This window comes from Channa argus, chromosome 17, assembly GCF_033026475.1.
Source record: "Channa argus isolate prfri chromosome 17, Channa argus male v1.0, whole genome shotgun sequence".
NCBI lineage: Eukaryota > Metazoa > Chordata > Actinopteri > Anabantiformes > Channidae > Channa > Channa argus.
The window spans coordinates 9594376-9608153 of NC_090213.1; the positions used below are offsets into that span (position 1 = coordinate 9594376).

At 38.7% G+C, this 13778-nt stretch overlaps 1 protein-coding gene across 16 annotated transcripts in view; it reads left to right on the forward strand.

Annotated features, from left to right (window-relative positions):
- Positions 1–13778, forward strand: part of syne1a (spectrin repeat containing, nuclear envelope 1a) — a 123951-nt gene that overhangs the window by 26879 nt on the left and 83294 nt on the right. For 15 of the 16 annotated variants that reach the window (XM_067481338.1, XM_067481346.1, XM_067481345.1 and 12 more), the window contains 27 exons: positions 177–289; positions 479–647; positions 918–1014; positions 2686–2891; positions 3334–3498; positions 3619–3771; positions 4212–4355; positions 4476–4652; positions 5008–5166; positions 5393–5557; positions 6100–6234; positions 6535–6696; positions 6827–7035; positions 7138–7246; positions 7367–7522; positions 7618–7785; positions 7899–8063; positions 8985–9125; positions 9214–9374; positions 9804–9960; positions 10517–10744; positions 10884–10982; positions 11218–11405; positions 12028–12151; positions 12342–12508; positions 12675–12828; positions 13014–13669. In XM_067481338.1, coding sequence (XP_067337439.1) covers positions 177–289; positions 479–647; positions 918–1014; positions 2686–2891; positions 3334–3498; positions 3619–3771; positions 4212–4355; positions 4476–4652; positions 5008–5166; positions 5393–5557; positions 6100–6234; positions 6535–6696; positions 6827–7035; positions 7138–7246; positions 7367–7522; positions 7618–7785; positions 7899–8063; positions 8985–9125; positions 9214–9374; positions 9804–9960; positions 10517–10744; positions 10884–10982; positions 11218–11405; positions 12028–12151; positions 12342–12508; positions 12675–12828; positions 13014–13669 — 4727 coding nt within the window. The remainder of the gene's footprint in view (positions 1–176; positions 290–478; positions 648–917; positions 1015–2685; positions 2892–3333; positions 3499–3618; positions 3772–4211; positions 4356–4475; positions 4653–5007; positions 5167–5392; positions 5558–6099; positions 6235–6534; positions 6697–6826; positions 7036–7137; positions 7247–7366; positions 7523–7617; positions 7786–7898; positions 8064–8984; positions 9126–9213; positions 9375–9803; positions 9961–10516; positions 10745–10883; positions 10983–11217; positions 11406–12027; positions 12152–12341; positions 12509–12674; positions 12829–13013; positions 13670–13778) is intronic. The other variant, XM_067481333.1, reaches the window with a different exon arrangement.

Genomic DNA, 13778 nt, shown 5'->3' on the forward strand with positions numbered 1-13778 from the left:
TGTGGAACTGGTTATATATAATAGAAATGATATATTTAAAAATCACTATGCAAATTATTTTACCTTTCATATCAAAACTAAATTTTTTGTTAATTTTTGTAACACTTATATATATATTATTATTATTATCATATATTTTATATAATAATATAAGTGTTTGCATATACACTGTGCAGGATGTGTTGAAGAACCTGGAGAGCCACCAGCTGGTTTTTCAGAGGATCCATAAGGACAGATGTGTTGGTGGAGTCCCTGTTCCCCCCGACCAGCTTCAGGACATGGCAGAGAGGTAAAGACACTTGCTTGTTTCTTTTGCAGGCCTGACAAAATACGTGTTTACCTAAGCAGATAATATTGGAGTTACTTACTGGTAACTACCTTACTAGGCAGGATTCAAATTCTGCTCATCACAGGAAAACCAAAATGTGAGGGTCAAGATGTAGGTCTGATATATTTTGTAAACTTTGTATTTTCTTAGGATCAACTTTGTCTCTACATCTACTAGCATCCACTTGGCTAAGATGGAATTCTTGGAGAACAAACAACACATGCAGGCCTTTCTCACTGTGGCTGAATCCAAGCTCAAATCTTGGATCATCAAATATGGCCAGCAGGAGTCCGTGAAACTGATGCTCCACAACTATGTTGTAAGCTGAACACTGATTTGTTCTGCATGTTATGTGCTAAAATGTGACTATAGTCTTCAGGATATATGTGTAGAGTTTGACACAAGAACTATGAAATATGAATGTTTAATGTTAACATTTTAGTTACAAGTCACAAGCTATGCCCATAATGTCATTCCTGTTCCATTGTCTATGGCTCTTAATTTTATTGCTGTGTATCTATTTTGATGTTACTTACATCATTGTCTCTTCTCGTGTTGTGACATTTCTCTTTCACTTCTATCTCATCAGTCATTTGTGGAAACGCACCATTTCTTTGAAAACTATGAGCTGTTGTTTCAGTCCCTGAAAGAGTCTGCTGAGGCCTATGTGAAGGCAGACAACTCAGGTGGGTGGAAATTGATTGATGTTTTCTGTTCAGAATCACCATAATAAAGGTTGTTCTCTAATATACATTAATGAAAACATAATTTCTCACATTGGGAACATACAATATTGTATTTAATATACAGGATTTGATTATATATTTTCCTGCTTTCCTTGAACAAAGACATTTATTTTTGGATCACAACCTTTACATGCACTTACCACAGTCGGCTTCCTTAACTGATTTCTTAAATGTCATGTAAACAAGAAATCGGGGTTGGACATTAGAGGAACCTGATTTCCCCTGGTGAATTTCTCCTGTAGTACGCTGAGTTCTCTGCCATGTATATATGTAACTAGGTTACCAATCAGCTTGTGTTTGCCTGGCAATAGGCGTGCAGACAGGTCGGGTAATGGAGTTGATGGCTGAATGAAAGAAGGGATCATTACAAGCAGTGATGTTGCCTTTTCAAATCAAAAGTCGAAGCAAAGTCAAAATAAATGTGAATCTAACACAAGTCCACGTTTGTCATATTTTAACAATTCAGGCAGTACATTTGCGTACCTGCCTTTCTCTCACTCCCCTGCCATTTTGCACTGACCCCTATACTGTAGCTCTGTATTTACCATTTTAGCATTTATCTCAACTTTATTATTCATATCAACAATTTGCTAACCAGTGAGGCATTCTCTTCCACTAGCTCAGTCTGCCCCTCCTGGTTTTACAGCATGGTAGAAGGGAGAGTCTCCAGGCTACAGCTAAATGAGGTTCTTCAACTCTCAGTTCTCAGTGGGGAATACGACCCCATTTGCTAGTTTGGGGCTGCTCCACTTCTGCAGGTCTCTGGGTGGAAACTCAGCTAGCATTCGGTTTCATTAAGTTTCAGGGTTGTGCTGCTTTAGGGTATGCAGAGCAGAGGGGTGAGGTGTGGCTGGAAATAAGGGTATCTCAGGCTTGATTGGTCAACCCAACACATAAAGTCCTCCCCACCACACATGGTGAGCCCTGCTGCTAGTTAAAACCATGGTCTCTGATTGGTTAAATGATTATTTGCATCTTTTTTTAAGGCTCTGTTTTAGGTGAGAGTAGGAGACTACATATAGTATAATGTATTTCCCATTTCAGGGTCTGGATTAAATTGTGACTAAATTGTGTTTTTTAAACATACACTTTGTACATGTTTTATCAGCCTCAACACTTTCATTATTCCAAAAAACTGGAATAATGAAACACAAAGATCATTTATCTTCTTTTAGTGAGTTTTTGAGGTCAGAGATATGTCTGCAAAGGCATGCATCACCATCAGCCTAAATATGCTCTTGTCTGGTGTTACTATGAATATGTGCACCATCTGTCCTCAGCCTAAAAGTGGGTCTGTGACTCTTTCTGCCAACCGCAGTCACAAGTGTCAGTTATATAATAGTAGCATTACACTTGACATTAAAATGTAGTGTATGATTGTCGGTAATACCACTACAAAAACTTTAGTTTAGATGGAATTTTTCTTTTATAAGTGACATGATATTATTTTTTTAAAAAGTGCATGTCTATATATCAGTACTTAAAGAAATAATTTTTATATTGAAGATCAGTTTGTTTATGAGTGTGCCTGTGCATAGTTTTTTATTATATGAGTTTTTTAAAGTAACGTAATTTCTGTTATTGTAGTTACTTGGCATATCTCTTTTCTAGTGGACGAGGGTGAGATGGGAGTGCGCAGGTTCATGCGAGAGGTGGTGACTCAATGGAGAAGTCTGTCTATGGAAGTGCGCAGTGTGGGGAGCATGCTTGAGGAGGTGTTGTCCAACTGGGAGAGGTACAGCTCCACAGTGGCCTCCTTACAGGCCTGGCTGGAGGATGCAGAGGAAGCCCTAAGCCAGCCAGAGAACACAAAGAGGGTATGTAATTGTGTTTTTTTTTTGTTTTTTTTTCTGTGCACAGATCAAGGTACCTCTCTCACGTGCAGTTATTTGATGGATTTAAATGCCTCAGAGTTTAAATGCCTCAGTTTGAAACATTTAGTTGTCTGAGTGAAATCCTATTAACAGTCTCCGCTCAAGTATCAAATGATCTCCTTAACACAAAACAAACCACCAAGGATATTTCAGTTGTCACATTGCTATGGTTACCTTAGATTTACATCCTCACTAAGGATTAAATGGCTAATTACCCTAGTGTTTTATTATCCTGTCTTTTAATCCCTTTCTTTGTTTCTTTTTTGATTAGCTCTTTGTTTCTTTTTTGACACCCTGTCTTTAAGTTCATCTTTGTCACTCTCAGTTTCTTTGTGTCCCTTTGTGTTTCTTTCTTTTCCTCTTCATGAGTATGTCTCTTTTCCAGGATTTCTTCAGAAATCTCAGCCACTGGATGAATCAGCATGCAGCCATGAATGACGCAGGGCATTTTCTCATTGAAACGTGTGATGAAACTGTCTCTCTTGATCTCAAGCAGCAGCTTCTTCTTTTAAATGGACGTTGGAGAGACCTTTTCCTCAATGTCAAACAAGTAACATAAAATAATAACTAATAATACTGTATATCAGCAGAGTTTTGTAAAATGGCAAAAACCCTGATAAAGGAACATAAAATGGATTACAAACCCTGTATGATCTTTGTTTTTGCTTAGTATGCTCATGCAGATGAGTTGGAAAAGTGGAGAAAGGACCATGTCAAGGCTGTGTCGACACTAAAGGAGCTTCTGGAGATGGCAGAGGCCAAGCTCAATGCTCCTGTTCAAGTATCTTTCCTCAGTGCGAGAGCTTTTTTGCAGGAAGTGGAGGTGAGGAAAGCAATGTACCTAAGACTCGTACATAAAAGTCAAAATAGCAATAACAATGCAATACAACACAGAATTCATAAACAATATATGCAAAAACATCTGTGGATGTAGCTAGTTACACATTAACTACTGATTTTTTTAGAGTCCAGTCAAAGTTTGTGTCTTTAAACAATGAAAGATTTCACGGAACAACATCCTGATCACAACAATAAAAAATTCTATGTGTCTGTCTTAAATTGATTGGTAGTTAATTAGGTTGTTAATTTAGAAGCATTTGATATCTCAACATTGGTATGCAGTAGAAAATTGTCATCCTCCCCAGGAAACAGTACAATTGAAATGAATGCCATTATGTTTTCCAATTGTTTTGTTTTGTTTTCATGTAAGTGCATTCGTTTGAAGTTTGTAACATGACTCTCGGCTTCCACGTTTCATCACAGAACACCAAACAAAAGGTTGTTGCCATGGAGACACAATACAAGTTGGCTGCCCGCAGTGCTCAGCTCCTTGTCAAGGATGCACCTCAGGATGAGGCTTCCAGGGTCATGGCCACTATGGCAACAGCTAAAAGTCAGCTGAGAAAGGCAGGTATTATTTAAGTATTAAACACGTTAAAACAACATAATTATCTTACCTTTTTGGTAAGACTTACATAATATCCTAATCACACACAATTATTAATAGCTTGTTTTATTTTTCTCCAGGTGAGAGAGAGGTGTCCTTCACTAGTGAGAGAGTGTCATGCCCTTTTGCCACTGTTAGAGGAAATGGAGAAACACATTACAGCCTTTTACCAAGCTCTGGAGCGGGTCAGCTGCATTACATCTGCTGCAAGAGACCCAGAGTCACAGGCCCAGACCCAGCACAAACACAAGTGGCAGGTCAGATTATTGTACAGCAACAAAAGTTACTATAAGTGTTATTATAAAGGATTAATATAAAGCGTTTATTATAAAGGAATTAGAAAAGCAAGGAAGATAAGGCTTGGGGGGAAATATCCATCAGTGCAATTTTTCTGTCTGTTTCATCTACCGCCCTTCTCTTCCCAGGTCATTAAAACAAATTTAATATTTATTTTTGTTTTTACAGGCTACTTTTACTACATTGTTTCTTTCATTGTTAGAACATACTGGGATGTGAATATATGAGATGATAATTTTATTAAAACAATATACAGAATACATGTATATTAAATTTAGGTTTCCATTGTTTTCACAATGTCCTCAATGTCCTCAGGAATTGGTAAACCAGCAGCAAAACTGTAAACGATGTCTGTCAGTGATTGAGAGAAACCACAACACATTGCAGAGGGAGCTCTCCACCAGTAAGGTGCTTCAAAACTTTGACCTGTCACTGCTGCAAAAGAGAGTGGCTGAAATACAGGCATCAGCACAGGTTAGTGTTATTATACAGACATGTACTGTAAGAATGCACAGGGACGGTATTACTGATTATATTAATGAGATTACCAGAATTTAAAAACACCCAGGAGGCAACAGTGCAGATTAGATTTACTCCTGTGTCTTAGTATTCAGTTCCATGATGTAAGACAAATAAAGTAATTACAGAATTACCAAAGAAACCAATTACGGTCGCCACTACTTACTGTCTGTGCTCTCAGGCTTTGCTGAAGGAGGTTGGGGAATGGAGAAGGCAAGAAGAGGCTAACAACTGTTTGAGGAAGAGGTTTGAGGAATCACGACAAGAGCTGGAGAGAGTGCTAAACAAAGCTCAGGGCTGCTTGAGAGAGACTGGAGACACTGAAGAATTATTGAAGAAACACACTGTAAGATCAAACTCATCATATTCTGCTGTATAAATAATAAATGATCTGCACTTATATAGTGCTTTTCTACTTATTTGTACCCAAAGTGCTTTACACTGCTTCTCATTCACCCATTTGCACTCACAATCACACACTGATGGGGGAGCTGCTTTGAAGCAGGCCAAAACTCACCGGGAGCAACTAAGTCTCTTGCTCAAGGACACTTCAACATGTGACTGGTGGTGCCTGGAATATAGAGAAAGTACATAGAGGGTACAGCTAATCTGTTGAGAAGAAAAAAAAGTCTCTAAGTTTGTATTATAGATTTACAAGCATACTAAATCTATGGATGAGATTATTAGGTTATTTACATCTACAAAAACAGTTGTGACGTATACAGATAGTATTCATTTTACTATTTCTTTCCTTTTATGTGTATATACTGTAATGGCTTAATGTAAAATACCTAGTGATGAAATTAGGTTTTTCGAACAAAACGGGGTTCAGTCATTCACTCTCGAATTGCTCGTCTCTCTCTCATCTTTTCATTTACCCTTGCACAGGAGTTTTTCGGCAAATTAGATCAGCGGCTGCTAAGCGTGTTCTTAAAAGCATGTGATGAGCTGACTGATATCCTACCACAGGAGGAACAACAGGGGCTGCAAGAAACTGTCCGCAGGCTGCACAAACACTGGAAGGTTAGTGGTCACCATGCTTTAGCACTCTTTCTAATTATTGTATGCCTCTAAAGACAGATAGCAGATACTTCATTAACTTAACAATGAGGACCTTTGGCTTTGGCAGATTTCTGTTTCCAATTAACCTGTACTAGTTAGATTAAAATGCAACCCTCTTAGTGTTTACTCTATATCTTTAGGGAATATTGTGTTCATGAAGACATTGGAGAATATACATTGTAAGATCAGAACTCATGTATATTATACAGAATGCCTCTACCATGTCTCCTGTCCTCTGTGTGTTCTCTGTCTTTTCCACAGGACATTCAGGGTGAGGTACCGTCTCACCTGCTTCATCTCAAGGTAGAGGTTGAGGGAAAGAGAGTGGCCATGATCCTCCAAGATTGCAGAGCTGAGCTGGACAGAGAAATGCAAGCGCTGTCTGGCACTTGTACCAGTGAGCGAGTGATCAAAGAGCACAGAGTGAGCCTCGGATTTTCTACAAACTTAAAACAGATTAAACCAAGAGTTTGAGAAAGGGATAAAATCAGTTAATGTTGATATTGTAGCATATCTTGAGCCTTTCAAGTTTAATTACCTTTCCTATCTTCAGACTTTCTTCCGTGAACGCCAGCCTCTGATTTTATGTGAGAAGAGGATCAGGATCATGGAGGATCTTTGTCACACGTTGCCTGACAACGACCCAACTTATCGAATGATAGACTACACCAGAAGGGCTGTGGAAGAGGTTACAGAGCAAATCAGGATCACCCAGCTCAACCTGGAGCAGCACCCTGATAAATGGAAAGAGTGGAATGAGAGGTAAAGATTAACAAAAATAAATGTTTTTTGTTTGTTTGTTTTTTACAGTACCTCCAACATTAATAAGTGACTTTTTCATCACTGAATTTGCTCCTTTCATAGGTTCTGTGAACTTTCTGATTGGCTGTCATCCCAGAGAAGGCAGATGAGGCTCTTGAGAGAGACAGGAGGAAATTCCAGCCATCAGGAGCAAGTAGATGCTGCTGTTCAGGTAAGCCATCATACTGCTTTTTTATTCAGGTTTTATGTTATGGTTCATTGCATCAATAATCGTTCAGAAGCAGTAAATTTCATTCCTTTTCTTGCCTTTCACCATTTTTTGTCACTGCAGGAAGCAATGGATGCTCATGAGGAGAATTTATTGTGGCTTAAAAGCCGCCTTGCTAGTTTGTCTGAGGTTAGCTCTGAACTGGAGGTGCAGAGACAGAGAACAGCCCTGGCTAAACTCTCAACGGATCTGCGGGCACTCGTTTCTACTCTTTGTCAGGTACTTCAAGATATTCTGGCTGTTAGAAATGTGCCTTTCTCATTTTGTATTTTCAACAAAATCTCCATCTCTCTTCCTTTCCTGTTCTATCACAGTGGAGTGAGGAAGGTTCTGCTACGTTCCAGTATCAAGAGCTGAGGGATGAGGTATTTGGTGCTCTGGAAGAGATTCTTAGAACACAAAGGGAAGCCGAAGAGCAGACCAGCAGGATTATGGATGCTGAGAACTGGGAGGAGGCCAGAAAGCTTTACCATATTCACCAGGTGGGATTAGATTTACAGATAACCTCAACATGGCAATTTACCCACCTCACAAAATAATAACCATAGACTTTATAATTGTACACATTGTGTGCTTGTCTGTGCATGTTTTATAGCAAAACCTAAAGTTCCTGCATGCTAAAAGGAGAGATGCAGAGCTTCTGGTATCCCACTGTCGCCAACTGGAGAAAGAAGAAGCGCTAAGTCAGTCTCTGGTGGAACTGGAGGGAGCTCTTAGAGACATTGACCACCAGTCAGGGGAAGAAGACCACAAACTGCAGGTAGGCCAAGCCTGTATTTTTCTTAAATGTTGATGAGCTAATGTTTGCGTGTCATCGATCATCCACAGACGCCCCTTTTGTAATCATTGATTGGTCTATGTAAAACCCTAACCGGACATCAATATGTAAATTTTGTTTGAGTCCGTCGTCCTCAGATTTTTTTATACACTTGTATCATTGTCCTATTATTGAAATGCCTGGAGGGCCATAAAATGCATTTAAAACATTGAAAAACATAATTAATAAATAATCATGTTGTTGTTGAACAAATAATCATGTAATTGTAGAGAATGCACAGGTATCATGTTTTAATTTTACATGAATCACTTTTTTGAATGAATACAAATCTACTGGAAAACTTAGATGGATGATGGATGGATGGATATTTAGTTGGGCCATCCTAGGCTTTAAGCACAGCATGCATTTGTTGGGTCTTCTTGTTTTGAGCAGTCTGTTATGTTTGCGAAGAACTATTAATTCACTTAAGTAGAGCAGGGCTAGACCATTAAGAGCTTTAAATACAAACAGTTTAAAATCAATTCTAAAATGTACTGGAAGCCAATGAAGTGAGTAAAGAACCAGAGTTATGTGTTCACACTTGGGGTTGTTGGTTAACAGTTGAGCAGCAGCATTTTGAACCAGTTGGGGGCAAGTTAGTGAAGACTAGTTGACTCCGATATGAAATGCATTGCAGTAATCCAATCTTGAGCTGACAAAGGTATAAATTGCCTTTTCAAGATTTGTTTGAGATAAGAATGGCCTTACTTTTGCCAGGAGGCGAAGCTAAAAAAAACTCGCTTTTACAGTACAACAGAATTAATCTGTTTATCAAACCTAAAAATTGTTGTGTACATGTAGTATTTTCTTTATAAACCTTTACACACAAATATTTTTCTGTCGATTTTTTTTTACCATCTCAAGGCCTCTCTGAGCTCCTGGCAGAGTCTGGAAGCGGAGAGAGAAACACTTTGGAAGTTTATCAATAATACCAGTGATGAGCTACACAAAGAACTTATTTTCAACAGCCTGGATAGCCTGAGAACTGAACTGGAGCACAATAAGGTGTGTTTATATGTGAATGTATTTGTGCGCATGAACGCTGAACCCCTAGACACCCTGCATTTCGTATTGACTTTCTGTCTGTCTATAGGAGCTCTTCACAAGGATTGAGGAGGTTTGTGTGAGAGCAGATCTCCTCTGGGAGAAGGCAGAAGATATTTGGCTTGGTCCAAAGAATCAGACTCTTCTTCTACAGCAGGCCCAGTCCATCAGAGATGCGGTTACACAACTTCAAGACCATCTCAACAAGAAGTAACTTCTATCTGTCTTCATCTTCTTAAATAAGTTTTTCTGGGGTATTATGTTTTTACAATGTCACAGCAGAAACATTTTCTTATCTTTCTTAATTAGCCATTTCATTAAAGGGCAACTTTAATGGCATTTTTCGGTCAGAAGCAGAGAAATATTTTAAAATAGGAAAGTCAGAGAGAAGTTTAAAAGCGTTTTCGTATATCCACACCCTAAACTAAAGCCACGAAAAACAAGTTGAAAATTTGTGTTGCCCTTTAAAGTTGGTGTGCCAGTACTGACATTTTTGACAAGAGTGTTAAAACAAAATGCAAAGCAAACAAGTAAGACAATATTTTACCAACATGTTGTGTTGCTCTCGTGTTTAACGCATGTGACCTATACATGAATGCAGTATATTTGACAATGTGGGTCTAATCTTGTGTTTTCCAGTGTTGTCCAGCTGGAGATGATGTGTGGGTGGTGGGAGCACTTTAGCAGTGAATCAGAGAACTTCTCTATTTGGATCAGTGAGAAAGAGAAGGAGCTGGAGGCCATCGTCACAACTTCCTCCTTGATTCCTTTAGACAAAAACATCTGTACAGTGGAGGTAATGTACCTCATTTATCTCATTATTTCTTTGCCTTTACAATCTGTCTTTTAACACAAGTCTATACTCTCATACTTACTGCAGCACACTGTGGCTGCTTAGATTTTTATTTTTTATTTTTTGATATTATGTCTACAAGTGAAATTAGTCAACATAGCTGTACAGTATCAGGGTTATTGAAATTAAGATGAAATAAGACGACATTTACTTTATTCTCAAGGGGCACTTGACTAGATCAACCTACTTTCAGCTACAAAACAATGTCCAAACTTTAAAATGTTCAGCATATTAAGGACATGTGCTCTCTCATTCAGCATTTTAATATCTTTCATACTTTATTATTCAGCTTTTTTCAGCTTTGTTTGGAAAATCCTTTTAGCACTGACGCATTCACAGTGCATTTTATTTTTGGTAATGCTTTAAAAAATTAAAAAAATTAAATTACTAGAAACAACATGTGATATCAAATAGTTTTCTATTGCTATGTCTGATTTTGTCATATATGGTATTTTCGTTTTTGCTTCTTTCTTGTTTTTTTGCTGGTGCACCCCTTCAGGAGGTAGGAATGGGTTTAGAGGAGAGAAGGACAGCTTTGGCCCACATGGAGGCAGATTTTGAGGCCCTGTCACGATTTGTGACCCCTGGAGAGACTGGACGTATCTGGGCACGACTTACCCAGATAACGCGCTACTGGGAAGACCTGAAGGAAAGAGTAGAACAGCTGGGGGGAGAACTCAACCAGAGTTCCACCTATAGGCAGAGACACATTAATAATCTTGAACAGGTACTTAGAAACCTAAACTACCAAAAAAAAGTCATGATTAATATTAATAATAATAATTGTTATTATTATTATTACTAATTACCAATACTTAAATAAAACATTTTTTTTAAATAACCGGAAGGTTTGTTGTAATTGCTAGGTCAAAAGAATAATGACGGATCTTAAAGTGAAGCTTGACTGTCCAGTTGCTAGCTGTACATCATCATCTGAGACTTACAAAATCCTCCAAGATCACATGGTGAGAAAATACCTTTTCTTCTGCAGAATTATCATCATTAAAATTTAATAATTTTATTAATGTTCTGTTCCAGATAAATCTTCAGGTAAATCTGTAATCAAGAGTGTGACATTGACACTTGAGCGTAGTTTGGTTGTCATTTTAGTATTTGTTATGTTCAAGAGTTTACTTTGTAGCCACTGTGGTTTAAAATCCTCTCCTGAGCTGATGACAAGTACATTCCTCTTTTCTTCAGGAGGTCTGCCAGGCTGTTGAGCAGCTGAATCCAAGGCTGATAGCTTTGTATTCAGACATCAAGAGGCTTGGAGAGGGGACCCAGCTTGAAGAAGAGGTCACTAACCTCCAGAAGCAACAGGCTAAATTTCTGGGAAAGGCTGCCGAAAAAAAGTCTACATTAGAGAGCCTTCTAGCACTGTGGCAGAGGTAAATGTGTGCATCTGTTTGTACATTATACCAGGTTACTGCACACTTTGGACAGGGCCATTATAGTATAGACTTGTATTTAATATAAATAGTAAATGTTTAATAGTAACACTTTCTTTGATCACTTCATAGACTTTTACTGGAGAAACTGTTTACTTTTGTAAACTCTTTATTCGTAAGGCCAGAAATGATCCAATCACTTGCTGTTTAAAATACTAAACCCACAGTATTAAGTTTACTTTCAGGATGTACCCAATCAGAGTAATTCTTTTTGTAAGTAGCTGGTATAGTAAGAAGACATATCACATCAAAAACACCAGGTATGCAAATGCTTTTGTGTTTAGAAATTCCGGTTTCTCTAGTCAACCTCATCTACTACCCTGCCGGTGTATGTATGAGGTGCACTGGTGGGATACGGTTGTAGCATTATGAACGTGTCACTAATACTAAGCCACGGTCAGATACTTAACTATCACAGGCTGTGATAGTTAATCCCACTGTGTCTAATGGGATTCTAGCTAGTTAAATAAAGGTTAAAAAATAATTAAATCTACATTCATTCTAACCATAGCGGTGCATATATTTTCTCTAATTTCATAAGACACCACCTTGTCATCCACAGATTTGAGAAGGAGAATTCATCTATGAAAATCTGGCTGGATAGGTGTGAGTGTATTTGCTGTCCAGACTCTGCACTGCTCTCTGTAGATAAAGTAAAGCTCAGGAATGAACTACAGCATGTACAGGTAAAAAATTTACTATTTGTTTGTCTCTCACATGTCAGTTATGTTGTCTTATGAGACACATTTGCAATGAATTGCTTTTTATTATGTAAACAAGTTATTTTCTTTTCAATGTGAGACATTTTACTCATTAATTATATGGTGTATTTTCTGATATTTTTGTGTTGAATAATTTAAAAATATTTATTCACAGGACATGCAGGCGGAGATACCATCATATGAGGCTCTCCTTCAAGGTCTTGTAAATCTCGGGCTGTGTCTATATCCCACAGCACCTGGAGTTCGTATCCAAGAGCTCAGTGATGATCTCAAACATCTACAGGACAGATGCACATCTGTGAAGAAAAGCATACTACTAAGGCAATTGTCTTTTGTACATTGTTATACAAACAATTCACACATGTTGCCTCTGCCTATATTGATACCAACGTGTTTCTCATCACCTTTTTAGTTTAGTTTACTAATGCAGCTGTCACAATACTAATCACTGTCATATTCTACTTTCAAACGTTCATCTCTTCTTTAGGTTTAAATTGCTTGAGTCGCATTTGTCACACCTGGAGCTGTTTGATCAGGCACTGCTGACTCTAACCCAAAGGAGTGAAAACTTCCTGTCTGGCTTGAGAAGCTCTTCCCGGGTTAACATTGCTGATCTTGAGACTGCAACTACCAAGCTGAGGGTGAGAAATCAATACTTTTCTGTAAATATTAATGGACTTTATAGACTCTGTATATATACTCTGTATATATACTGTATATATACATACATACATGTGTATTACAGCAGTTATACAGTAGCAAGCAAATTTATATTGATTGCTGTTGGAGCTCATACAAATGTTTCTAATTAAATGTCTTGTTGCAGGAGCAGGAGGTGCAACTGCAGGATATTGCATCACTGAAAGAGACTATCCATCAAAGACAGTCCTCCCTACACTGTTCTTCCACCCCAGAGGCCCAACAGCAGGTCCAGGGCTGGAGAGAGGACTGCCTACAACCCCTCAATGAGTCGAAGCGTCTTCTTCTTCTTCGTGAAGAATGCCTGCCTGGTTTAAAGACTTTTATTGAGAAGCATCACATGGCAACTAAGGCCGTGTGCCGCCTTCGTGAGGCTGTGGAGAGTAGAGGGAGCTGGGACCACTCCAAAGCTGAAAAACTGCATCAGGGAATAGTAGACGTTGCTAAAGACCTGGCCCGGCTTGAGGCTGAGGCAGTTGGGTTAGATGGACAGCTGAGCAAGGCACACCTCCACCTGTTTGGCACAGAGGCGCAGGACTCCAGAGATGTGGGTCATCCTCAGGGAAGAACATCTTGCAGAGGACAAGCAGTGGCCCTAACAATGGTTTTGGAGGAAGTACAGAAGGGTTTGGGATGGAGGCAGAGTGAAGCAGATGCTTTAGGGACCCTGTGGAGCTCGTTCAGGGAGAGGAAGGAAGAGGTGATGAAGAATTTACAGAAATTGGAGGCTGAAGTTAAGCAAGAGGCAGGCAGAGAAAGCTCTGTCCAGGCCTTTCAAAACAGGTATGTACATGGTAAAGAAGAACACTAATTGCTTCATATAAATACAGTGCAGATGACTGTTGTTGTTATTTTCCTAAAGTTATACACCTCTGTGGACACATCCATTGCT